Source organism: Protopterus annectens, chromosome 5.part1 (assembly GCF_019279795.1).
Source record: "Protopterus annectens isolate FY-2018-M chromosome 5.part1, PAN1.0, whole genome shotgun sequence".
NCBI classification, from domain to species: domain Eukaryota; kingdom Metazoa; phylum Chordata; order Ceratodontiformes; family Protopteridae; genus Protopterus; species Protopterus annectens.
In genome coordinates this window covers 416,031,883-416,058,779 of record NC_056736.1, presented here as the reverse complement: position 1 = coordinate 416,058,779, position 26,897 = coordinate 416,031,883, and the positions used below count along the sequence as shown (strand labels likewise).

General features: G+C 41.0%; 1 protein-coding gene across 1 annotated transcript in view; it reads right to left on the bottom strand.

Moving 5' to 3' along the window:
* Positions 1–26,897, bottom strand: part of ACE2 (angiotensin converting enzyme 2) — a 366,082-nt gene that overhangs the window by 14,796 nt on the left and 324,389 nt on the right. Inside the window, exon 16 of the mRNA XM_044072791.1 lies at positions 20,941–21,054. Coding sequence (XP_043928726.1) covers positions 20,941–21,054 — 114 coding nt within the window. The remainder of the gene's footprint in view (positions 1–20,940; positions 21,055–26,897) is intronic.

Genomic DNA, 26,897 nt, shown 5'->3' with positions numbered 1-26,897 from the left:
GGAACAATGACCTATTTTTTCCTGGATGAGAAACCTTTTGTGATGAGGTGTGCCACATAGAAGGATTTCCTGACTACTGTGGCGATGTGATTATCAAAGGAGAGACTACTGTCTACCTGTGTCCCAAGGTCTCTTATCACACTTTCGGTGTTAAGTAGACTACCACCTATGTGGTAGTTCATGGGTACTGAGTTTTTACCAAAAGAAATGACAATGCACTTTTTGGCATTGAGCTTGAGGCCATGGCTTTGACACCAGGCATCTGTCTCAGCAAGGCCCTTTTGTAGGATGTCCACATCTTTTGGAGTTTTGATTATGGCTCCTAGTTTGCAGTCATCTGCGAACTTCGTTAGCCAAAGACCTTCTGTGTTGGCCTGTACTTCAGAGAAGTAGATACCAAACAGGAGAGGACCCAGGACTGAACCCTGTGGTACCCCACTTGTCACTGGTCTGAAGCTAGATTTGGAGTCTGCTACTTTCACAGTGTGGGTTCTGTCAGTGAGCCAGTTGGCAACCCATCTTGTGACATAGGGATTTATACCTAGTTTAGTGAGATTATCTATAATTCCAGAGTGGGGGATGGTGTCAAAAGCCTTGGCGAGATCTAGATAGACTGTGTAAACCACCTTACCCTCATCTACGGCTTTGGTGACTTCTTCAAAGAAGTCTATCAGGTTTAGGAGACATGATCTGCCTTTTACAAACCCGAACTGGGTGGGATCCTGAGTTTGGGGATTACCAATGTCATTGTTTATAGGTTCCATGATGATACGCTCCATAGCCTTGCAGACCAGGCTCGTTAGGCTAATGGGGTGGTAGTTTCCGGGGTCTGTGGTGGCTCCCCCTTTGAGGAGTGGGATAACTGTTGCTCTGCACCATTCAGTGGGCACATAGCCTGAGATGAGGCTATGATTGAACATGGTACTTAGGTGGGGTGCCAGTTCATTCTGTAGTTCATGTAGAACACAGCCTGGGATGTCATCAGGTCCCATGGATGCTGTGTTCTTGGCTTTGGATAGTGTGTTTTTTACCTGTGCAGCCATGATTACAGGAACTTTGCATTCTTCTGTTATAGAGATGGGCCCTTTAGGGGATGACAGAGGGGTAAAGTTAGCACTGAACCTATCTGCCAGGATGTTGGCAATATCCGTTGGTTCTGTATATTTAGTGCCATTGTGCTGTAACTCAAGAGCAGATCTGAGTGTTGCCATTGGGATTCTTGACATAGCGATAGAATGCTTTGTGGTTGTCTTTAGAGTCAGTGGCGATGTTGTTTTCATAACTAGCTTTGGAGGATTTTATGAGGGATCTCAGCTTCTTACTGAAGCTGACCAGGGAGTTTCTCCAATCATGGGATTTTACTCTTTTTTTGCAACAGTTTCTTTCTTCTGTTGTAGAGTTTGTTTATGGCAGGGGACCACCAGATTGGCTTCCTTTTTTTGGAGGATAGCATCTTGGTTCTGTTAGGGATTGCACGATCCATGCACTCATGTAAGTGCTTATAAAGTACATTTGCGTAGGATTCAGCAGTCATACCTCTATTGTCCATCAGCATGTGTGTCATGAAGTTTGCCACTTCTGTCTTAAGAAGCATGAAGTTGGCTTTGGAGATTTTTTTTACTGTGGTTTCCCTAATGGGGGGTGGGGGAGGGATGTGGATGTCTAGGGTGATTAGCTTATGGTCGGATCTGACCAACGAGGAATTGACCTCTGGTGTGTTGCACCGGTTGCCCATGTTGGTAATAACCAGGTCTAGGATATTGCTGCCCCTGGTGGGGGTGTGGATAAGTTGATCCATGGCATTGGAATTTATGAATTCTAGAAAATGTTGAGCACAAGAGTTGGTACATGAGTAGTTTTCCCAGTTAATGGTAGGGTAGTTGAAATCACCCATTATTAGGGTGTTAGGTTGTACCCTAATATTTTCCAGTGTATTAAGAAATGAGGAGTGGGAATCCTGGGACATGGTGGGGGATCTGTAGCAAGCTACAGTTTGGATTGCAGTCTTTCCCAGAGTTGGTTGCACTTGGATAATCTCGGATGCATTATGCTGAGCAACTAGCCTGGCGGTGTGGATATCCTTAATGAATATGGACACGCCTCCTCCTTTACTGTTTCAGTCCAGGTTAGGTGGCCGAAAGATGTGGTATGAATTATAGCCTGGTAATGCAGGGGTACTCTCTGGAGCCTTGAACCAGGTCTCTGTCACTGCACAGATGTTGATGTTCTCCATTTTAAGGAGTGCCTCGAGAGAGTGCATTTTGAGGTTTAGACTTCTAGCATTGAGTAGCAATACCCTCAGATTCTTCTTGCCTGTACCTGTTAGGGTGGTGAATTTGTCATTTGAACCTTGCCTAAAAAAAGCACTATAGGGGTGGCTAGAGCCTTAGCCAGTATCCGGAATCCCAGGGGCGACAGGTGCAGGCCATCTCTGGCAAAGCATCGTGGCTTGTTGATCATGTCATCCCAGGCAGACAGATACTGGATCGCCTTAGAATTACACCAGAAGTGTAGCCAATAGTTGAAGTCAATCATTTTGTCCTTGTACTGTGGTATCATTCTGGGTGATGGCAGGATGTTACTCAGGGCTAGGTTCATACCTGCCTGGGCTACAAGATCGGACAGCTCCTCCATGTCCCTTTTCATGTAGTCCAAGGAGGTACGTCTCAGGTCATTCACACTAACATGGACAATGACAGTCATATTTGTACTTGTGGAGTGACCTGAGTGCATGCGTTATGTGGCGGATCCTGGAACCTAACAGGCAGCTGACAGTAACTGTCTCCTTGTTTAGCCTGGTGAGTGGAACATCAGTGTGCCTGACTATAGAGTCACTTATGACTAGAGTGTTGGGTACATTGTTATGCCTTATGGGCTGTGGTTGAGTGGCACACTGAGTTTGTGGGCTATGTGTCATTTGGGTTGTGTTGAGGGGTGGAGGTTGCTTTTGTTTCTGCTTTGGAGGTCCCTGTTGCTTGGGCAGGTTTTTACTGAGAGCCTCCGTGAATGTAGGTGTGTGTTTTGTGTTTCTATGTGTGTGTTTTGATGGTGTAGGTTTTGAGGGACTATGTGCTGAGTGTGGTGTGGTGCAAGTGTTTACCTTCTCCTCTTGACTGTCTAGTCCAATCTTGGGTGAAGAGAGCATTGCTTCCAGTTTGGCTATATAAGTGCATCTCTCACAGGTTGTAGTGTTGGGTGGTAGGAGGAGAGGGTTGTCTGTGTACATGAGGCAATTACTGCATTACCCCAAGATGCCCAGATTCATCAGGTAGACAGGAGAAAACACCGGGGGCTGACCCTTAGACATGCCTGGATAGGTGCTTATTTGTTAAGTACTAGAAACTGTTTTCCTCTAGGTTCATAGGTTCATAGGTTCATAGGTTCATACTAGGCTATCTGCCCAAGGGCATTTATAAGCCTAGCCCATAGTTATTTGGCTTTCGCCACCCCTTTAGTTTGAAGAAAACTATGCCTATTATTTTGCTGTGCCTCTGTCAAGCAGTGACACTGAAGTAATCCCTGGGGTATATCTGCGATCTCCCATCCATTGGTCAAGATTCCTCTTGAACAAGGCCAGCGAGGTGCTTTGCCTCACATGTACCGGGATTTTGTTCCACAGCATAGGGAGTCTCTGGGTGATGAATCTGTCCCTCCAGCACGTTCTATTAATAACCGTGTCAAGGTTTAAGTCTCCCGCCCTTGTGGTTCTGAGGGATCTAGATTTTTTGAGGTGAAGCATATTCATCAAATCTGGGTTTGACATGGCCTTATATGTCAGGCACAGGTCACCTCTGAGCAAGCGGTATGAGACTGAATAGAGCTGGAGTCAGTCGGGCAGCATAAGACATATTTTTGAGACCCTTTATCCTTTTGGTGAGGAACTTTTGGGGCCTTTCCAGCTGCTGCAGGTGTCGGGTCAGATATATTCGAATGGGGCATTGTACTCAATCATAGGTCTAATGAGTGATGAGTACAGGGGACGATGACCTCCCTTGATCTAGATGTGAATCCCTTCATGATCAGGTGGGCAATGTAGAAGGTTTTCCTAACTACTTTAGCAACATGAGTGTCAAACGACAGGCTACTGTCAACCTGGGTCCCTAGATCCCTGATGACTTCTTCTGTGCTCAGTGGATTGCCACCTATATGGTAGCTATGGGTAACCTTGTTTTTCCCGAAGGGTATGACTATGCATTTCTTGGCATTTAACTTTAGGCCATGGCTCTGGCACCAGTTATCCGTTTCTGTGAGGCCCTTCTGAAGGATATCTGTGTCAGATGTGTTTTCGACTATGGCGCCCAGTTTGCAGTCATCTGCAAACTTTGTCAGCCATAACCCTCCTGCGCTTGCTTGTACTTCAGAAAAGTAGATGCCGAACAAGAGTGGACCCAGGACTGAGCCCTGTGGGACACCACTTGTGACAGGCTTTGAGTCTGACATGGCTCCAGCAACTCTGACCCTGTGTGTTCTGTCACTTAGCCAGTTTGCAACCCATCTTGTGATGTATGGGTTTACATTCAAGCTGATGAGTTTTTCGATGATACCTGAGTGGGGTATTGTGTCGAAGGCCTTTGCCAGGTCAAGGTAGGCTGTATGGACTGCCTTTCCCTCATCAATGGCCTTGGTGACTGTCTCGAAAAAGTCAACCAAGTTTAAAAGGCATGATCTGCCTTTGACAAAGCCAAACTGGGTTGGATCCAAAGTCTGCAAGTTCCCTATGTCTTTATTTATGAGTTCCATTATGATCCTCTCCATGGCTTTGCAGATAAGGCTTGTCAAGCTAATGGGACGGTAATTTCCAGGGTCGGTGGAGGCACCGCCCTTGTGAAGTGGGACCACAGTCGCGATGCGCCACTCCTTGGGCACGTATCCTGAGGTGAGGCTAAGATTAAACAGCTGTCCTAACTGCGGGTTTAATTCCTCATTGAGTTCGTGGAGCACACAGCCGGGGACACCATCCGGTCCCATGGATGCTGTGTATTTTGCCTTGGAGAGCAGTTCTCACCTGGGCGTTGGAGATGTTTGGGGGGCTACAATCCTCTGGTATAGATATCTCTTTTTTTGGGGGGGGGGAGTTTGCACTGAACCTGTCGGCCAGTATGTTGGCAATGTGTGTAGGTTCAGTAATCTTCACATCATTTTGAACTAATTCTGAGCATATCTGGGAGTTTCCTCCTAGGTTTCTAACATAGCTAAAAAAGGCCTTATGATTGTCTTTTGAGTCCTTGGCGATTTTTCTCTCAAAATTTGCCTTGGATGATTTTATGAGAGCTCTTAGTTTTTTACTTATAATGATCAAAGGTGTCTTACCTTTCAAGGATTTTGCTCTATCTTGTAGTAGCTTCCTCCTTTTGTTGTAGAGCTTGTTTATGGCTGGGGTCCACCAGACTGGACGCTTGCTTTTGGTACAAAGAGTCTTAGTTTTGTTTGGGATTGCCTGATCCATGCAGTCCTGTAGGTGCTGGTAGAAGGCATTTGTAAGTGATTCAGTGGTTTGAGTAATGTTTACCACTGGCTCAGGGGCGTTAAAGGAGACCACACTAGTTTTCAGAAGTGTGAAGTCGGCTTTTGAGAAGTTTTTCACTGTGGTCTTTTTTATTTCAGGTGGGGGCGGGATGAGGACCTCCAGCGAGATTAGTTTATGATCTGATCTCACCAGTGAGGGGTATACTTCCGGTGTTGATAATTGTGATCCCATGTTCGTGATGATGAGATCAAGTATGTTTTCTCCTCTTGTGGGGATGGTGACTAGTTGTTCCATGGCATTTGAGTTTATGAACTCCAGGAACCTTTGGGCTAGAGTGTTTGGGCTTGAGTAGTGTTTCCAGTCTATATTAGGGTAGTTGAAGTCACCTAGTATGATGGTGTTTGGAGATACATTTATCCCCTCCAATGTTTTCAGGAAAGCCATGTGAGGTTCCTGAGTTTGAGAGGGTGGCCTGTAACATGCTACAAATTGCAGAGCAGTCTTGCCTATGGTTAATTGCACCTGGATGGTCTCCGATGAATCGTGCGTTGCCATCAACCTTGAGGTGTGGGTGTCCTTTATGAATATGGACACCCCCCCCCTTTCTTGGTGTTGTCCGGATTTTGGGGCCAGAACGCATGATATGAGGTGAAACCTGATAGTGCTGGGGTGCTCTCTGGAGCCTTGAACCAGGTTTCTGTCACTGCACAGACATCGATGTTCTCCATACTGAGAAGGGCCTCGAGTGTGTGCATCTTGAGATTGAGACTTCTGGCATTGAGCAGCATTACCCTTAGTTTTTTTCCTTTTTTGTGTTCTAGGGTGGTAGGTTTAGAATTTGAGCCTTGCCTAAAAAAGGCACTATGGGGGTGGCAAGAACCTTTGCCAATATCTGGAAGCCTAGGGGTGACAGGTGCAAGCCGTCCCTTGCGAAGCAGCGTGGCTTGTCCAGCATGTCATCCCAGGCAGACAGACATTGGATCCCCTTTGAATGACACCAGAATTTAAGCCAATTATTAAAGCTGATCATCTTATCACTGTATTGTGGCATCATTCTAGGTGAAGGTAGGATACTGCTCAAGGTCAGGGTCATACCTGCCTGGGCTACATAATCAGAGAGCTCCTCAATGTCTCTTTTCATGTAGTCCAAGGAGGTACGTCTCAGGTCGTTGACACCAGCGTGGACAATGACTGAGTCGTACTTGTACCTGCTGTTGAGAGACCTGAGTGCTTGCATTATGTGGCGGATTCTAGCCCCCGACAGGCAGCTTACTGTGACCTTCTCCTTACTCAGTCTGGTGAGCGGGACGTCAGTGTGTCTGACTATGGAGTCACCTATGACAAGTATGTTTGGTGTTGTATTTGGCCTTAAGGGCAGTGACTGCTTTGCACACTGATTTTGTTGTTTATGTGTTGTTTGTGTGGTGTATTGAGTTTGCAGTTGCTTGGGTGTCTGCTTTGGAGGCCTCTGCTGTTTAGGTAAATTTTTACTCAGAGCCTCCGAGTATGTTTTAGTGTGTTTATGTGTTTGATTCAGTGGTGTGGTTGAGTTATGTGAGACTGGTATTGTGGTGTGTGTAGTTGCCTTCTCCTCCTGCCTGGTCTTGCCAGTCCTGAGTTGAGAGAGCTCAGCCTCCAGTCTGGCTAAATAGCTGCATCTCTCACAAGTGTTAGCATTACGTGGGAGGAGGAGAGGGTTGTCCGTGTACATGAGGCAATTGTAACATTGTCTCAGAATTCCCAGATTCACCAACTGGGCAGGAGAGGACGCCAGCATCTGACCCTTCGACATGCTAGAAAGAATTATGAGTTGGTAGGAGACAGAAAAGTAATGGGCTTAGCAGGGAAGTGGGCACTCCTGGGGGGTTTTGCTAGTGAGAGATTTGTATAATATAGGAGTGCTTGACCTGCAAAGAGAATGCTTATAAGACAAGGGATATGCTTATAAGACAAGTGCTGAGCTTTTTGAGAAGAAAAAGCTATTTGGAACAAGTGCTGCACTTTTTAGTGTAGGTGTAAACTGTTTAGGTTCCTAACAGAGCAGTTCTAAGGGAAAAAATGAAGAACAGACTTTCTGGAGCCAGAAAGAGTTTAACCTTGTTTAACCGGCGCTGCCCGATGCTGCTCTAGTGGCAACTCCGCGCTAAATCGCGCTAAAGCACGTTAAAGCGTGCTTGATAGCAGGGGCTGGAAAGGAGCAGGAATAGACCCAAAAGGGACAATAAAACTACAGTTTCAAGTCAGTAACCACCTCTCCGGGGGGCAGGGAAGCTGCTCAATGTTAGTCACTGCCACTGATCAACAGAGAGTCCCTCCCTCAGCCCAAGCAAAAATGGCCTCACAGAAACTTTCAAACAGTTCAGGAACAGCAAGCCTGTAACTGAACTTTTTTAACTCTCAGAAAAGTGGGAAAAAGCAAGATTTTTTTTGTTTTGTTTTTACAGAGATAGCAGAGGTTCACAAGTAATATCAAGTTATAACAGTGCAGTAAATGACCCCACACAAGAGTGCTAGGTCAAGGACAGAAAATATGCAAGTTTTAAGAAAAAAACGATTTAACATTAAGTGCAAACAGGAAATTCAGCAAACAGCTTTTGGTTGTGCTCTAAATACAGCTACTAATACAGAAATCAAGTTTAACAAGCCAGAAAATGCTCAAGCTAGGCAGCTATGCAGAAAAACTTAGCAAATAAACAGAGGAAAAATACTTAAAATCTCAAAAGTGTCTCCCTTCTTCTCTCAGCGTTTTTTTCCTCTTGGAGTGTGCTTCACCAACAGCCAACAAGCCTGAAAAGACCAGTGCTGTAGTAATTTGTAGCTTATTTAGTGCTTACAATAAGTTCTGAACAAGTGATGAAACAAAAAACTGGCTAGTTCTAAGAAACAAAATTAAGCTAGAAGGCTTCCCTCCAACACAGGAAGGCTTGGGGGCCTAGAAGCCTACAAACAATCCTGGACACAGCAAATCTATATCCAGGCTAGACTATCCACAGGAAAGGCAGGAAACAAGCTTAGAAAATTTTTTTTTTTTTTTTTAGTGGAAAGAGAGAAAGGAGTAGCACATAATCTGAGATGTGTGGTAGCATCCTTAAATAGAACTAATTGTACTGATCTACTGAGTGTAGATAATCTGAGATGTGTGGCAGCATCCTTAAATAGAACTAAATGTACCGATCTACTCAGTGTAGGTAATCTGAAATGTGTGGCATCATCCTTAATAGAACTAATTGCACCGATCTACTAAGCATAGATAATCTGAGATGTGTGGCAGCATCCTTAAATAGAACTAATTGCACCAATCTACTGAGTGTAGATAATCTGAGAAGTGTGTCAGGAATCCTTAAACAGAACTAAGTGTACAGCTCTACTCAGTGTAGATAATCTGAGATGTGTAGCAAGATCCTTAAACAGAAGTAAGTGTATAGATCTACTCAGTGTAGATAATCTGAGATGTGTGGCAGCATCATTAAATGGAGCTAATTGTACTGATCTACTCAGTGTCAATAATCTGAAATGTGTTTCAGGATACTTAACCTCATCAAATTTCATTTTTTTTATATCCCTCTGATCATGCCTTTCTATTAATGAGTACATGTGTACTGTAGGTGCACACACATACACAAACACACACACACATAAACATGCACATTTTGCAGACAGACAGGCACACTTACATGCAAACATTATATGGGCATTTCATTTTTTGTACTTAATTAGAATACCTCTCAACTATAACCAGTTTTGCAGACTACCCCTTATTAGGCTTCATATTTTGTTCAGTCCTTTTGAAGTTTTGATTTTCTGGTAATCATTGAGGATTATAATCATTAGAGTTTCATTTTTCAATGTTCAGAAAATGCCTGTTAATCCATAACCTGTTGCTCTATTTACTTTTACGTGATTTACAGTAATATTTAAAAAAAATTAAAAACTATCCCAGATTAAGTAAAATAATTTTAGACTTTATCTTACTTATGTTGTGTAGCTTTACAACTTAACAACCCATAAATGCTTCATTAAAGGAAATTTCATATACGTTTTATAGGCTCAAACCTTCACCATCTTCTTAGACAATTGATAAGCTCTCTCTCATATTGTTCATTCTGTGACTCCAGTGTTATATACATCAGTGTTTCTTGAATAGCTTGTATAAGTAATAGTGTATTACTCGGCAAATCCACTGTACATTAATTATGAGTTGTACTGTTTCTTTTCTTCTCTAATATGTGCATTCAATTTTTTTACTGTGCAATTTTACCAGAGGTTTACCTAACTGTTCATGCACCTGGTGCCATCTATGGATCTGGCATTCCCTCTCCTCTAATTTGAGGAACAAAAGGGAAAAAAAGAAGTTCTTCTCTACTTTAAAATTTTAGCAAACAGATACTCCATTTTATGCCATAAACAGAGTTCATTCAGTGCTTTACTTCTGACCGCAAATATAATGCTGGTATTTATTTCAAAATGCCGGTATGCAATCAACACCAATCAGGCTCTGTCAAATGTTCACACTAGCATTCTGCACCTGGGGTGGCTGCCCCCTTTGCTCCACACTAGCTACATCTCTGGATTTTACACTTGCTGAACTTGAAAATGGTTGACATGCCTCAGTGTAAGATTAACACATAGATAAATAAGTCAACTTATAAATATATAAACAAACTCGCTGTGTTGCCTTAGCTGTAATTTGCAGTTACAGCAACTATTATACCTTCCTTTTCAGTCTTCTGAAATGCTTAAGTAATAATTAATAGCTATTCACCAAGCAGATCTCCAAGTAGCTTCCCTACTGATGTCACTGTAGTTTCAGGTTGCGAAGAAAACCGCCTCGTTGTGTGAGGAATGGATGCGATAACCAGTTAATTTTTCATGAGGGCTCCATTCAGTGTCATTCAGAACCCCTTCTCCAATTACTGCTCATGCTCACTGTTTATTGGACGAGATGCAGTTCAGTGACACTAGAAGCTCCAATGCTGAATTCTAAAATAAAACTCAGGATCACAAGCTAGGTCTAGAACTCCGTGGCATGTGGCATTAAGCACCGCTTGCCTTTGTAAAAGGTAGTAGACCAAGCAGCCATCTTTGAAACATGAAATAAAAAATGATTTATGATCTCAAACTATCAAATGCAGCTTCCTTTAGAAGCAGATGTGCTGCTGCTCTTGTTAATTCAAGAATATTTTGTAAGCCAATTACTTTCCCTAACTGGACAAAACATTGAAAACAATATCTTTCCTAACCTCACTGTGTCAACCCATTCTACAGCTTCTGTCCTAGTTGATGAGCTGAAATCATTCAAGGCAGTATCCATCAGTATCCATAAACTTAACTTTGCTCCACCTTTTCAGCTTAAACTAATCGTATTTGTTCATTGCTACTTTAGGAAAATGCATACTTCTGAAAAAACAAGACCAGATAGACTGTATCCTAAAATTCCAAAACCTTGCTGCCTTTTGATGTCCCTGTTTAAACATATTATTACATTTTGGGAGTGGTCCTATTTATGAAAGTAAACAAACTGAATACACCATTTTGCCAAATGTTCCCCCTGCTGCAAAAGTGGTATGGCCATGGAGGATTGTGAGACCAATGTCCCCCACATATGGGACTAGGGATTTACAGTTCACTCTTTGCCCACAAAACTCTGAGCTCTTCCACTTTAACAAAAGACAAACTAAAGAAATAAAAGGCATCTTACCAAGTTTACCTTTGACAAGTAGGACAACACCCTATTTTCCTTATTCTCGGCTGTCACTTCTGACTTATATAAATAAACAGTTATCATCTGTTTGTCGAAGAATGGTTGATGGCATGATATAAATAATTATGTCAAAATTTCCCTTCTTCCCCCATGTGCTAAAAATTCTTCATACCATTGTCTTAACCCGTATGAACTGCAGATTCACTTCACTTTCTTTTACCTGAAAGAGTGAATAACATCATGGGTTTGGCAGGTCCACAAAAAGTACACAGAAAGTACACAAAAAGTACGATGATGACCCATGTATGCTTTCTTGGGCCACATTTGCTGACCTTTGAAAAGCATATGATATAATATCCCATATATCATTGATAAATCACTTTCATGAAGACAGCAAGCTTTCTAACAAAAACATGTACTGTTAACAATGCTTGTTTTCCTGCCTAGCTGAGTACAAATTGAAGTAATCTACACACTGTATTGGTAGATAGGTGCAAAGAATTGGAGAAGATGACAGAAGTCTAGTACATACTGTATAGTGAATGAAGTATTACAATCAGTTAAAGTTGCCTTCCGTGAGCAATTGACTTCAATGAATGCCTAATCATCTAAAGTTATTCATTCTTCATACATAAACAATCTTTTTACTGTTGTCTTCATTACCAGGTTTTCATTTTCACAAGACTACTGTAAGGACTATTAACAAACTGTAAAGAAATCGTCTATCCCACTGAAAGTCTGCCCCTGGAAGCCTATCTCCATCAGTTTAGAAATATTTTATTTCAACTCATCTTCTCCTCATTCGCAGGATATTTGGTAATAGCAACATCTCATATCATTGGAAATGCTACACTATAATTCCTTTGCCAGGCATGACATTCACCCTGTTATCATGAAAGATCATCCTATTTTTCTGCGGCCTTCTCTCTACCACAAAACTCAAAGAATCCCTAACCGGCTATAAGATATGCTGTAATGAGTAGCATGGGTTCAGACCTGGTCAAAGGATGCTACTACCTTAATGTTTCTGATAAATGGTACGGAAATGGTGTAAATGAAAACATTGGAATGTGGATTTGTTCCGTAATATGGCCAAGGCTTCATCTTAGTATCATACCCCCCCCCCCTCATTGATGGAGTACTGAAATATGGTCTACATCTGTTCTACATTGCCTGCTTTGTCAGTTACTTGAAGTAAGCATGTCATATTCAAATATCTAACTGTCTCAAGAAGACTTTCTTTAGATTTTTTGTGTGGCCCATTATTCACTTCTCCTTTCATCAGGTTTCTCACACTTGGCCAACCAAATTAATTTTCATTCTTTACACAGAAATATAACTGCATAATCTGAGTAATGTCTCTGCCCCCCCCCCACCTTGTCCCATATTTATTCTCACTTCTGCCAGCAGCTGTCCTTTTTTATTGTTTAGTTGTTTATTCAGGTTTTTGTGACCTGAAAAAGTTTAGTATACCAGACAGTTTGACAAAAATTTCTTCTTTACGTTTTTGCATATTCATATTTATTACATCTGTAATGCCTTCTGTTAATCATAACATCAATTGCCCCCATCTTCTTTTCTCTTCAGTCATTTCCAGCATACCTGTCTTCTCCAGTGAATCTTGTCTTGACATTATATGGCCAAAGTATTTGAGTTTTAATTTTACTATCATACCTTCTATTGAAAAATCTGAGTTTTTTTCTTTAAGTATTAATTGATTTGATTTCCTTATATTCCACAGAATTCTCAATAATATTCTCCAACACTATCGTTGAAAAGCATCCATTTCCCAATGCACAGCCTTACTTATTGTTCATCTGTCATACTGATATACTGCTGGCAGGAAAATAATAAGTCTGACATTGTGATCCCTTTGTTCTTTAAATCTTCTCCACAGCTGACAAGATTTCCTTCCAAGAAGTATCTTTGAATTTCATGGCTGCATTCACCATTTGTAGACATCTTTGGGCCCAGGAAAATAAAATGACATCACTGTCTTCCTTTCTTCCTTTCTTCCTTTCTACTACAAAACATTGGTAACGAAAGATGAGATTTTTTACGTTAAGCAATGAACAGCAAGCCAATTCTTCTGATATCTAGTTTCACATTTAACAACAGGCTCTTCAGCTCTTGTTTTCAGCCACTAAAGTGGTGTCATCTGTGTATCTGGGGTTACTGTTGTTTCTCCCAACAATTTTAATTCCAGCATCTTATTCTTCTAAGTCATTTCACATGATATATTCAGTCTACACATTAAATAAGTAGGGTGATAATACACGGCTTAGTAACAACCCTTTCATAATCTTGAACCAGTCGATTATTCCTTATTCAGTTCAAAATGTTGTTTTTTTGGTTCTGCATACAGAATTCTCAGGAAACAAATACGTTAGCTGGTATCCTCATTTCTCTGATAACTTCACACAGTTTCTTATGGGAGTCATATTCACTACAGGATAAATGGTGCAGTGCAGTGCAGTACAGGATGGTAGTGGTAAATGTCACATTGATATGTACTAAGAGGACTAACAGAAATCGTCCTTTTACAATATCCATTGGTTAGGCTGAATGTGGAGTACTTCCTGTTACACTATAGATTGGTAAGGCTGAATGTGAAGTACTTCCTATTACAACATACATTAGTAAGTCTGAATGTGGACTACTTTCCATTACACTATACATTAGTAAGGCTGAATGTGGAGTTCTTAACATTACACCATATAGTACTGTAGTGGAATATGAAGTACTTCCCATTACACCATACATTACTATGGTTGAATTTGGAGTACTTCCTGTTACACCATATATCAGTAAGGCTGAAAGTGGAGTACTTCTCATTACACCATAGTTTAGTAATTCTGAATGTAGAGTACTTCCCGTTACACCATATACTAGTGAGGCCAAATGGGGAGTACTTCCTGTTATACCATACATTAGTAAGTATGAATATGGAGTACTTAATGTTGCACTATACATCGGTAAAGCTGAATGTGAAACACAAAATGATTGACTTCAACAATTGGCTAAGCATCTGGCGTCATTCAAAGGGGATCCAGTATTTGTCTGCCTGGGAAGACATGATCGACAAACCACGATGCTTTGCCAGAGATGGTCTGCACCTGTCACCCCTGGGATTCAGGTTACTGGCTAAAGCTCTTGCCACCCCTATAGTGCCTTTTTTAGGCAAGGTTCAAAGGATAAAACCACCACTGTAACAGATACAAGCATGCAAAATCTGAAGGTAATGCTACTCAATGCTAGAAGTCTAAACCTCAAAATGCACTCTCTCGAGGCACTCCTAAAAATGGAGAACATCGATATCTGTGCAGTGACTGAGACCTGGTTCAAGGCTCCAGAGAGCACCCCTGCAATACCAGGCTACAATTCTTACCACACTTCTCGGCCACAAAACCAAGACCGAAACACTAAAGGTGGAGGAGTGTCCATATTCACCAAGGATATTCACACCTCCAGGCTAGTTGCCCAACACAATGCATCTGAAATTCTCCAGGTGCAACTAACACTAGGTAAGACTGCAATCCAAAATGTAGCTTGCTACAGATCCCCCCCATACCCAAGATTCTCACTACACCTTCCTAAACATACTGGAAAATATTAAGATACAACCAAACACCCTAATACTAGGTGATTTCAACTACCCTGCCATTAATTGGGAAAATTACTCGGGTACCAACTCCTTTTCCCAGCGGTTCTTGGAATTCATAAATTCCAACGCCCTGGATCAACGAATCCATTGTCCCACCAGGGGCTCCAATATCCTAGACCCGGTCATTACCAATATGGGAGATAGATGCTCCACACCAGTGGTCACCCCCTCATTGGTCAAGTCTGACCATAAGCAAATCTCCCTTAACATTCACATCCCACCCCCACCCCCCAGTAAGGAAACCTCCTTAAAAAAAATTCTCCAAAGCCAACTTCATGCTACTGAAGTCAGAAGTGACAAACTTCACAACACCCACACAGACGGGATCTGGAAGTTCGACTGCAGAATCCTACACTAAGGCACTGTACGAGCACATCCACTCATGCATGAATCGTGCCATCCCAAATAGAACCAAGATGCTCTTCTCCAAAAAAGGAAGCCAATCTGGTGGTCACCTGCTATAAACAAACTATACAACAGAAGGAAGAAACTATTGCAGAAAAGAAGAAAATTCCAGGATGCAAAAAACTCCCTCACCAGCCTCATTAAGAAGCTGAGATCCCTCATAAAATCCTCAAAAGCTAGTTACAAAAATAAAATTGCCAAAGATTCCAAAGACAACCACAAGGCATTCTATAGTTATGTCAAGAATCTAAATGGCAATGCTCAGATCTGCTCTGAGCTACAACAGAATGGTATTAAATATACTGATCCCAAGGATATTGCCAATATCCTGGCAGATCGATTTAGTGCCAACTTCACTCCCCTCTCACCCCATAAAGGGCCCATCTCAATATCAAAAGATTGCCAAATTCCGATAATCACAGCCACACAGGTAGAAACTGCACTCTCCAAAGCTAAGAATACAGCATCCATGGGACCAGATGACATCCCAGGCTGTGTACTACATGAACTACAAAATGAACTGGCACCCCACCTAAGTGTCATGTTTAATCATAGTCTCACCTTAGGCTTCGTACCCACTGAGTGGCGCACAGCTACAGTTATCCCGATCCACAAGGGAGGATCCACCTTGGATCCCGGGAACTACCATCCCATCAGTCTGACAAGCCTGATCTGCAAGGGCATGGAACGCATTATCATGGAACTTATAAACAAAGACATTGGCAACCTCCAGACACTGGACCCCACCCAGTTTGGGTTTGTGAAGGGCCGATCTTGTCTCCTGAATCTGATTGACTTCTTTGAATCAGTCTCCAGAGCGGTGGACGAGGGCAAGGAGGTCCACACAGCCTATCTGGACCTCACTAAGGCCTTCGACACCATCCCCCACTCTGGAATCATAGATAAACTTACTAAGCTGGCCATAAATCCCTACGTCACTCGATGGGTTGCCAACTGGCTTACTGACAAAACCCAGACTGTAAAAGTAGCTGACTCCAAATCCAGCTCCAGACAAGTGACAAGTGGAGTACCTCAGGGTTCAGTCCTGGGACCACTCTTGTTTGGCATCTACTTCTCTGAAGTACAGACCAGCACTAATGGACTCTGGCTAACAAAGTTTGCAGATGACTGCAAACTGGGAGCCATTATTAAATCCCCAAATGATGTGGATATTCTACAAAAGGGCCTTACAGAAACAGATGCCTGGTGCCAGAGCCATGGGCTCAAGCTTAATGCCAAGAAATGTATAGTCATCCCCTTTGGAAAAAAACATGTACCCATGAACTATCACATAGGTGGCAGGACACTAAACATCGAAAGTGTGATGAGAGACTTAGGGACACAAGTGGACAGTGGTCTCACTTTCGATAACCACATCGCCACAACAGTCAGGAAATCCTTCTACGTGGCACACCTCATCACTAAGGGCTTTTCATCCAGAAAAAAGGAGGTCATTGTCCCACAGTACTCATCCCTCATTAGACCCATTATAGAGTATAATGCCCCATTTGGTATGTACCTCACAAGACATCTGCAACAGCTGGAAAGGCCACAGAAATACCTCACTAAAAGAATCACAGGCCTAAAGCAGATGCCATATGCTGACCGTCTAAAAACACTCCAGCTATACTCTATGGCATATCGTCTACTCAGAGGCATTCTCTGCTAAATGTACAAGGCCATGTCAAGCCCTGAGCTGTTGGACATGCTCCACTTAAAGAAATCCCAATCCCTCAGAGCCACACCCTCCAGGGATCTAAACCTTATCATCACAATGAACAAAACATGCTGGAGGGATAGGTTCCTGATCCAGAGACTCCCCATACTCTGGAATAGGCTGCTCATACATGTCAAGCAGAGCACCTCATTGGCCCCCTTCAAAATGAACCTTGATGATTGGATGGGAGATAGGAAATTCACCCCAGAGATCATGTCAGTCGCCCTGCTAGACAGGGGCCCAGAGAAGTAAATATTATGGAAAAATTTTCCAGGGAATTGTTATGGCTAGGCTTGCATAGGCCTTAGGGCCGATAGCCTAGTACCAACCTATGAACCTATGAACCTATGAACATTACTATGGCTGAATGTGGAGTAATTCCTATTACACCATACATTAGTAAGTATGAATGGGGAGTACCTTGTGTTACACTATAAACTGGTAAGGCTGAATGTGAAACACTTAATGTTATACCATACATTGTTATGGCTGAATTTGAGGTACACCCCATTACACCATACATTGCTATGGCTGAATGTAGAGTATTCCTGTTACACTATACATTAGTAAGGCTGAATGTGGGGTATTTCCTGTTACACCATACATTATTAAGTTTGAATGTAAATACTTCCCGTTACACCAGACATTAGCACGTTTGAATGTAGGGTACTTCCCATTACACCATACATCAGTAAGTCTGAATGTGGAGCACTTCCTGTTCCACTACACATTGGCAAGACTGAATGTGGAGTACTTAATGTTACACCATACATGACTATGGCTGAATGTGGAGTACTTCCTGTTACACCATACATTAGTAAGCCTGAATGTGGAGTACTTAATGTTACACTATACATGACTATGGCTGAATGTGGAGTACTTCCTGTTACACCATACATTAGTAAGCCTAAGTGTGGAGTACTTCCTATTATATCATACCTTAGTAAGCCTGAATTTTGAGTACTGTGTGTGTAAGTTGTAACTGACACATACAGGAAAGGACTCCGTATACTGAAAATGTATATCACAGTTATGAAAACAGATGTGCAAATGAAAACCAGGTTATAAACAGAAGTTTACACAACTGCACATGTATATACCTGAAGCTGGAAGAGAAATAAGTGATGCCATGTGGATACACTAAAATAACAAGGGATGAGAAGGCCCATTATTGAGTATAACGCCTCTTTCGGTATGTACCTCGCAAAGCACATGCAGCAGCTAGAGAGACCACAGAGGTTCCTCACCAGAAAAATCCAGGGCCTCAAACATTTACCATACACAGATAGGCTAAAAGCCCTATCCCTCTACTCAGTTTCATACAGACACCTCAGAGGTGAGCTCTGTCTGGCATACAAGTCAATCATGGACCCCAAATTGATGGGACTGCTGCATATCGGCAAGTCAATCTCCACTCGAGTAACCCACATGCTCAGCCTCAACCTGATCTGTGACATCAACAAGACTTGTTGACAGGACAGATTTATGTCCCAGAGACTCCCCCATCTATGGAATAGACTCCCTCTCCACATTAAGCAGAGTACCTCTTTACCCCTTTTTAAGCGCAACCTGGATAACTGGATGGGAACCAGAAAATATACCCCTGGAATTCCACCCGTGTCCCTGCTAGACAGGGGCATCAGGTGCTGATTTGTCTAAACATGGGATAAACTCTTGGCTAGGCTTATAAGGACCTCAAGGTTAATAGCCTAGTAACCTCCTATGATCCTACGCTGAGGAGAACTAAACAAGGAGAGAAAAGAATGTTGATGCTGGATGGAAAGAGATAAATGATTTGACTTGCACTTTCTTGTAATGTCAAATCCTTTCTTAAGTACCTTACTCTGTTGGACAGTAATCTAAATAACTATCCTTCTTCCTTGCTTTACACACATCTTTGAAGCTCTCTGTGCTTGCGTTTGACATGTAGTGTGTACATAACTTTAATGTTATATTTCATTTTCAGAGCACTCAAAAGTTCTCAGTCTGTTGAATAATAATGCATCCTTGAAGAAATATGCCCTTCTCAACTCATTTATACACAGTAACCACTTAAAAGTTGACAGCTGTCACTTTATTGATGTAAGCATTGTTTTCTTATATTAGAAAATAATAAAACTGAAAGTCTTGTGGAAAAATAAATATAACAAAAAGACACAATGCTGCATGCATGCAATAAAATATCATATGTTGCCACTGCAAACTGCATCTTATAAATGCAAAACATCACTACTATTTAACGTTTCCCTTTATACTGATACATTTCCCTGCAGTTAATAAGCTGTTCCATATCAACAGATTACTAAAGAGGATAGACATCACTTGAAAGGTACTACAAAACCAAAATCCAACTTAGTTCAAGAGCAGTTTAATGGTTAAGTGGTTATACTGCCTTCTTTCTTCCAAGCAACAGGGTTTCTGGTCCAGCCACAGTACTTACACTGTACTTTGGACCTTCAGTGATGACGTCCTTTTATCTATGGATAAAGACCTCCTTACTGGAACCATATTTGTACACTTTACTAGAGCCTTTCACCTGGTTGACCACCCAATCCTATTTAACCACCTCACTGACATTCAAAGTAGCCCTGCAGCTATTCCCTGGTTCCAAAATTACCTATCCAACTGACATTTCTCAGTAAATTTTAACAACAGTACATCAGCCACCACTCCCTTACTTAAAGGAGTCCCTCAGGGCTCCATGCTGGCCCTCTTCTTTTCTCCACTTTTATAAATAAGCTTATGCTTGACTGTCCCCAATTTCCATCTTATTATATGTGAATGGCATGATCTGCTAAAAGATTTCCTCTCCCTCATTAAGTGGCTCAGTTGGGGGGGGACTATTACTTAACTCCTCAAAAACAAAAACATTGCTTTCTGGAACCCCCCCCCCACTAAAAGACAAAAGAAGCCCAACTCGCTTCTTATTCTAGACCATCTTGACTATACCATTGAACACCTTAAAACCTTCAGCACCATTCAAACAATCTCCATCTCCACCTCCTGCTTCATTCTCCTTGCCCCAAAGTATACAACCACTGCCTTATACTAGCCAAAGCCAATTGGCTACTGGTTTAGCAATGAGCCAATCAATTCCTTGGCTCCCAACTTTTCCAACTCATAAAAGAAAACTCCTGCCCTTCTCCTTCCTCTAGCTTACTCAGACAGCCTCCGCCATATAACCTTAGATCTCATAGCTACTCAGGGCTTCTTTTGCAAGAACATAAAACCAGACTTTAGAGCTGTAACCACTCCCTTTCCACCCTTGGACCCAAAGTCAAACTCTGGAAGGATTTTCCCGCAAATTTTAACAGACATCTCTAACTACTACTCCTTTCAGGCACAAGTTAAAGAACATTTCTCAGTATAAGCTGCTTGCAAATGCTCTTTCTCAAGTCACATGATCTAGTCTCATTAAACACTGACACATACTGCCTATTATTTTCAATATAGCATCTCTTCTCTAACTCTTAATAAGTCACTGCTCTAACTGATGTCATTACTGTACATAGTGATTTCTGTTGATTACATTCTAAAATAATTTTTCTATCGTATTAACTACTCCTTTCTTTTCAGGCTGCTCTTTTATTGTATAAATTATTTTTATTTTTCCACTTGATGTATGTTCACATTCTGGGCTAACTGATTCTCTAACCCAGTTAACAAATTGTATAAATAAATAAATGATGTCTTAACAACAGTGCCCAGACACGACTATTTACAGATAACATCATTAATAGTAAAAAGTATTTATAAAAGTTAGATACATATGTATACACACACACATACACATATATATGTATATATATATATATATATATATAGAGAGAGAGAGAGAGAGAGAGAGCTGTAGATATATAGACATAGATAAAGATGTACAGAGAGATATAGGAAGTATACTATCATGTTTATAGCTCTATTGTCATTAAATGCAAGCAACCACTTTCCATGCTCCACAATTCCTCAATACATTATCCACACATTACCTGATTGCCTGTTCCACATCAGCCTTTGGAATTATTGTAGTGCTGCCTGGGTTCAGAACCACAAAGAAAAAGGAAATCCTTGGCATTTCTTTGTAAGTCTGGATGTCATCAGCCCTGTAAAAGTAATAATAAGAAATACTTTTATTCATGTTTTTATCTGGAAATCATAAGTCTGTTAATTATTTAATGTTTTGCCTAGTATTTTACAAATAATATATAGTTCTGGAGATCCCACAAGCTCAGTAATTATACAAAACAAGTCAGGTGAAAGCAAACACTGGTTTGTGCCTTCCACAGTGAGTGGTACTGGATAAGATATTCTGAGGTCTAGCCAGGATATGGAAATGTAATAGACTAGGAAACCATCTGTAAATTGCTTTGTTCTTTGCCTCATGGCAAATGTGAAGCTGTTCTCTATGTTCATAAATGTAAATATCATGTGAGTCATTCATTTTCCTGAACTCAATTTTGCCTTGACAAGAAAAGAGAATGGTTACTATTCTGAATGACAACAATATGGAGGTAGTAAACCACAGAGCAAAGTAACAGATAATTTCATCATATTGATCACTGCTGCAGTCGCCTTAAGTTTCAGGGTACCTTCTATATGCCCAAGCTGTCAGGCAGCTTGAACTTTGTTCACTAAAAGATAAGTTTGGGTGCAAGCCTCCAGAGATTTACTGTCATCAAAGAGTACGCTTCTCTGAGGCACTCAAGGATTGTTGGTCTGTTTGTGCTATTTCTTTGCTGAGTAGATAAGTTCCCTTCAGGAAAAAAAATCTTCCACTTTTTAAATTTGATAATGTTTTATCACTTTCCTCTTCAGGAAAGTTATTTTAAGCTAGAAGTTTTGTGTTTTAACGGGTTGTCATGACACTGTATCATACTTTTAAATGGGAGAACTCTTTTTTTTCCTGACAGTTTAAAAGATGTGTAAAGTAACTGAAAAGCATATTTTCGGTAAAGAAATCGTGTTTGTTTTACTGTTGTGTGGCTGGCAAAGTGTTTTAAAGTGCTTATCTTCCAGGAAAGAGGCACCATTTTTGGCTCTTTCTTGGAACAAACTGCCAGTCCCATGGTCAGTCCTTCTTCCAGCCGCAAAAAAGAAAAAAAAATAAGGAAACAGCTTTTACCACCAGATCAGGCTAGCGATTTGCCTGAGACACAGGTAGATGACTCTGCGGCGGCCATTTGCTGTACCTCATATCACTCATCTTTTACCCCAGATCCCTCTGGTGTAGCATCTACAGCCACTGTGGATCAGGGTTTAGCTACATACTCTGCAGCTACTAGGGTTCTCTCAGTGGACAAGGGGAGAGCCACTCTTGCCAGTCCTGGGACAGAGAACAGGGAAGGCATCCCTGTTCTGCCAGAATACTGTAACTATTCCTGAGGAAGCGGCTGCCATTACTAACACAATTGACCCCATTGTTTCTGTTAACAAGAAACAGAAAGCTAAGCATGTGATCTACTCCTCCTCAGATTTCTTTGGAAAAGAGTAGTTTATTGGGTCTGGGTCGGGGTTTAATTCAGGCTATTGACCTTTGTTGTGAAGTACATTGTGGTAAAAGAAAGAGGATTACCTCTTTTCCTGAAGATATTCTAGAGTCTGAATCTGAACAGGAATATGAAGGGACAAATAGTTTTTTCCTCAGATTTCTGATTCAGACACAGAGGAGATGCCAGTTTCTGATTCACCCTGTGGTGTTTCTCTTTATCTAAGACTATTGCTAGAATGTGCCAGTGTTTTCAGTGGTAGAACAATGAGATTTTTTTTTCAGTCACAAAAAATACTATGAGTTGTTACAGAAGAATTTCACAGAACCTACACCTATTCTTCCTGTTCTGTCTGCTTTAGAGATGAGTGTGTGTCACTGCCTGTAATTTTCATGATAGTCACCAATCTGCCCCTAAAAATGCCATTACCCAGCAGATCTAAATTTAGTTGATCCCACTGCTGCTATCTGAGGAGGTTTACATGGCTGATTTCTCAGAATTTCCCAGCTGATGATAAAAATGAGATTTTATATTCATCTTTGGAGAGAGCTATATTGTTTGTCCCTTTTGTTGCAGATGTGATCAAAAAGTGTGATGAAAGGAATAAGCTGATCCAGGGAATCTCTTAAGATTTTTCAGCCCTCTTTTTCCAAATTTTCCAAGGGAATTTCTAACTTCTCATTCACTTTTGGCAAAAAGCAGAATGAACAGTCTCAAGAAATAATAGGTAAACAAATGTTTAAGAAGAAATCACAACGGTGTTCCAAAAAGAAGCTTCAAACCTCTCAAAACCAAAGAGAGTCCAACAAGTCCTACAAGTTCAGGAAGGCGAAGAGACTTGGATATTTGTTTATTTATTTATTTATTTTACATTTGTTAACCGGGCTAGTCCAACTGGATACATGTCCATTTTCAGTGGAGGCCCGAGGAGAAAAGCTCCGCTAACTACTACATAACAGGTTAAGAATATACAAAATTATACAATTATACAATAAAAAAACATTTGCTTTAAACCTTTTACAGGCTGTCTAGGTATTAGGGTACAATTAGAGGCATAGCAGGTGAATAGGTTTAGATGCTTTACTAAGTTATGGTGATTCTACCTTTTGCATAAGTAGTAACATTTAGAATTTTTTGTCTCTTTAACAGGGGGAGTAACAGAAACATTTAAGAGGTGGAAAGTGGAAAATGCTAGGGTAGGAAGAAAAGGGGAGGGAGGTCAGATGAAAAGGATTGAGGGAAAAATAAGAGACAGAAAAGTGGTTACCCTGGGTTATAGCAAGAGCAGAGCCAGTGGTTGGTTAGGAAGAGTTTAAGTTTGGTTTTAAATTGTGGAATTGTAGTCAAGGATGTGAGGTCTGGTGGAAGTTGATTCCAAATTTTGCCAATTGAGTTGGAAAATGTGGAGTCACCAGCTAGATTATTTGATCGGGAAGTTTGAATCTGTATTTTGTTAAAGGAGCGAAGGTTCTTCATGTTGTTATAGGGTTTTATGAGGGTGGAGAGCATTGGTGTGTTCTCAGGGTGATGCAGGGCTTTATGGGCGATGGTAAGTTGATAGAATTGTATAAGGTGGGGTAGTTCCAACCACCCTAGTTTTGTTAGATTCAAACAATGGTGAGTTCTATATGGAGAGGCAGTTGCAAATCTGGCAATGTTGTTGTATGATGTGGCTAGTTTATTGAGGTTATGCTTAGAAAGATTAGTGTATATGGAGGAAGCATATAATAGGGTGGAGATCAAGTGTGTTCTCGCTATAGTGGTTCTGGCTTCAGGTGTTAAGAAAGATTTGATTCTGTAGAGAGAACCTAGTTTTCTGTTTGTTGTTGTTTTATTGTGGAGTTGATATGAAAGTCAAATTTTAGTTGGTTATCAATCGTAATTCCCAAGAGTTTTGTTGTTTGGTCTGGAGCTATGAGGGTACCATTGTTAGATGTGAGTGTAAAATCAATAGGGGGAGATAGGTGAGTAGGTGGAAAGAGGAGCAGTTTGGTTTTCTTGGGGTTGAGGAGGAGACAGTGGTTAGAGAACCATTGCTCTATGGTGGAGAAGGTTTTTTGTGTAAGGGAGTGAAGTTCAGTCTGGGTAGAGGCAGAGCAAATTATGGTGGTGTCATCAGCATATTGAATACAAGTAGATGAAGGAGTGGCTAGGTGAAGATCATTTATAAAAATGGAAAACAGAAGAGGACCTAAGATGGAGCCTTGAGGGACTCCGATAGCAGTTGGGAGAAGATCAGAGAGATGGTTGTCCCATAGTACTGCTTGTTTGCGATTAGCAAGATAGGATGTGAACCAGCTTAGGGCGAGGTTGTCCAGAGAGAGGGAATTGAGGCGATGTAAGAGGAGTTGGTGATTAACCATGTCAAAGGCTTTTGACAGGTCTACGAAGAATGCTGAGGAGGGAGTATTGTTGTTGCGATTTATGTTAATTGAGTCGGTGAACGATAATAATGCTGTGGTAGTACTATGGAATGGTCGAAACCCATGTTGGCAGTTAGCTAAGAGATTGTTGCTTAACAGGTGATTAAGTAACTGTTTGTGGATGCATTTTTCCATTATTTTTGCAAGAGGAGACAGTAATGCTATGGGGCGGAAATTAGAGTATTCCAAAGAGTCACCTCCTTTGAAGAGAGGGATAATGTGTGAGATTTTCCAGACTGAAGGGATAGTACTTTCTTTTATAGTCCTATTGATCAGTAGAGAGATGGGGTAGGCTATTGCTTTGGCACCTAGTTGGAGATATTCTGCTGGTAATTTGTCAGCTGAAGGGGTTGTTGGCTTAAGTTTTTGAAGTAATGACAGAATATAGGAGGTGGGTATGGGTTGGAGGTGAAAAGGGGGGGAGTAGAGCTAGGGGTAGATAGTTTGGTGGTATCAGGTGTTTGTTGGTCAGCTAGCTTTAGAATGGCTGAAGTAAAGAAAGTATTAAAGGCGTTTGCTATTTGTAAAGGGGAGTTAGAGTTTGAGCCTAGTGGATTAGGTGTGGCAGCTTTGCCAGGGGATAGCAGTGTGTTAATAGTGGTCCAAAATCTATGTGGTTGGTGAAGGGAAGATTGTTGTAATTGAGTATAGTAGTTTTTTTTATCTTGTAGGATGGCCTGTTTTGTCATATTTCTTTTTTGTTTATAGTAGAGATGATCAGCTATGTTTTTAGTGGTTCGCCATTTGGTCCAGGCTTTATTTCTACTAAGGATTTGTTGTCTAGTTTTGGTAGAGAGCCATTTTGCTGTCTTGGCTTTCATACGTATGGAACGCAAGGGGGCATGATGTTCAAGGATGGTGAGAAAGGTATTATTGAAGTGGTTAACAGCTTCATCTATAGGGAGAGTTTTAAGAGGTGACCAGTTAACTTGCATAAGTTCGTCATGAAACAGATTGGGGTCAAAATGTTTTTTGCTACGGGATAATCGAACATGGGATGGGATAGAGAAATTAGTTTTATGCCTGATGATATAAGTTAGGGAGTGGTCACTGAGGTCATCTGGGAGAGTTCCTGTTGTATATTTTTGCTGGGGACTATTTGTTAAGATCCAGTCAAGTAGTTTCTTTATTTAGTTTAACCCAAAAGATTGCTATTCCTTTTGAATTATCTGCAGAGAAGGCTTCTGATCTTGTTAAGGCATGATTGTATTTTCTAAGTACATTCTAGATTTTGTAACATGTTATAAAGAAAAATATTTTATATATATATATATATATATATATATATATATATGCATTAGAAAATAGAACTTATATCTGTATGCACTTCTTATAGTTGACTGTTGGCAATGGCATTTTTTGGCAGGCATTTACTTTCTCGATAGACAGCATTCACTATCATCACTAGTGTTATTGTTAAAACTGGTTTAATTATTTATTTTATTTTGCATTTGCTGACCAACTGGAAACAAGTCCATTTTCAGTGGAGGCCCGGGGAGAAAAGCTCCAAGAGTACAATTTATTACAGACAAAAATGTAAAGACAAGACTTAGAATATTTCTTAGGCGACAGGATACATTAATTTGTTACTATATAATATTAGCTTTTGAAGATATCACAAAGCATGACATTCCTGGAATAGTTTACTTTCAAATGAAAGAAAAAAGAGAAGAAGAAAAGGTCCATGAGAGCATTTGTTTCAGGATAGAGATGTGAAGGACATCAGTATGATATGGAATTTGTTTTAAAAGTTAGGAAGCGTATGCTTGGTACTATAGGTATTAACTTTAGGGGATAGTGGAAAGCAAAACATTCCTGGGATAGTTTACAATAACTACTAGAGAGTCAGGATGTGCAATTGTTTAACAGTGTTAAGTGGGTACAGAGTTCTGACTTGGTTGGTTTGACAGTCTTAATTGTGAAATTTCAGAAATGAGATATTAGCCTGGGGAATGCAAGAGCATTATCTTATAATCTTCAATATTATTTCAGGGAAATAAAATGCAACATATTGTCAATGGCACAGGTGTGTTATGC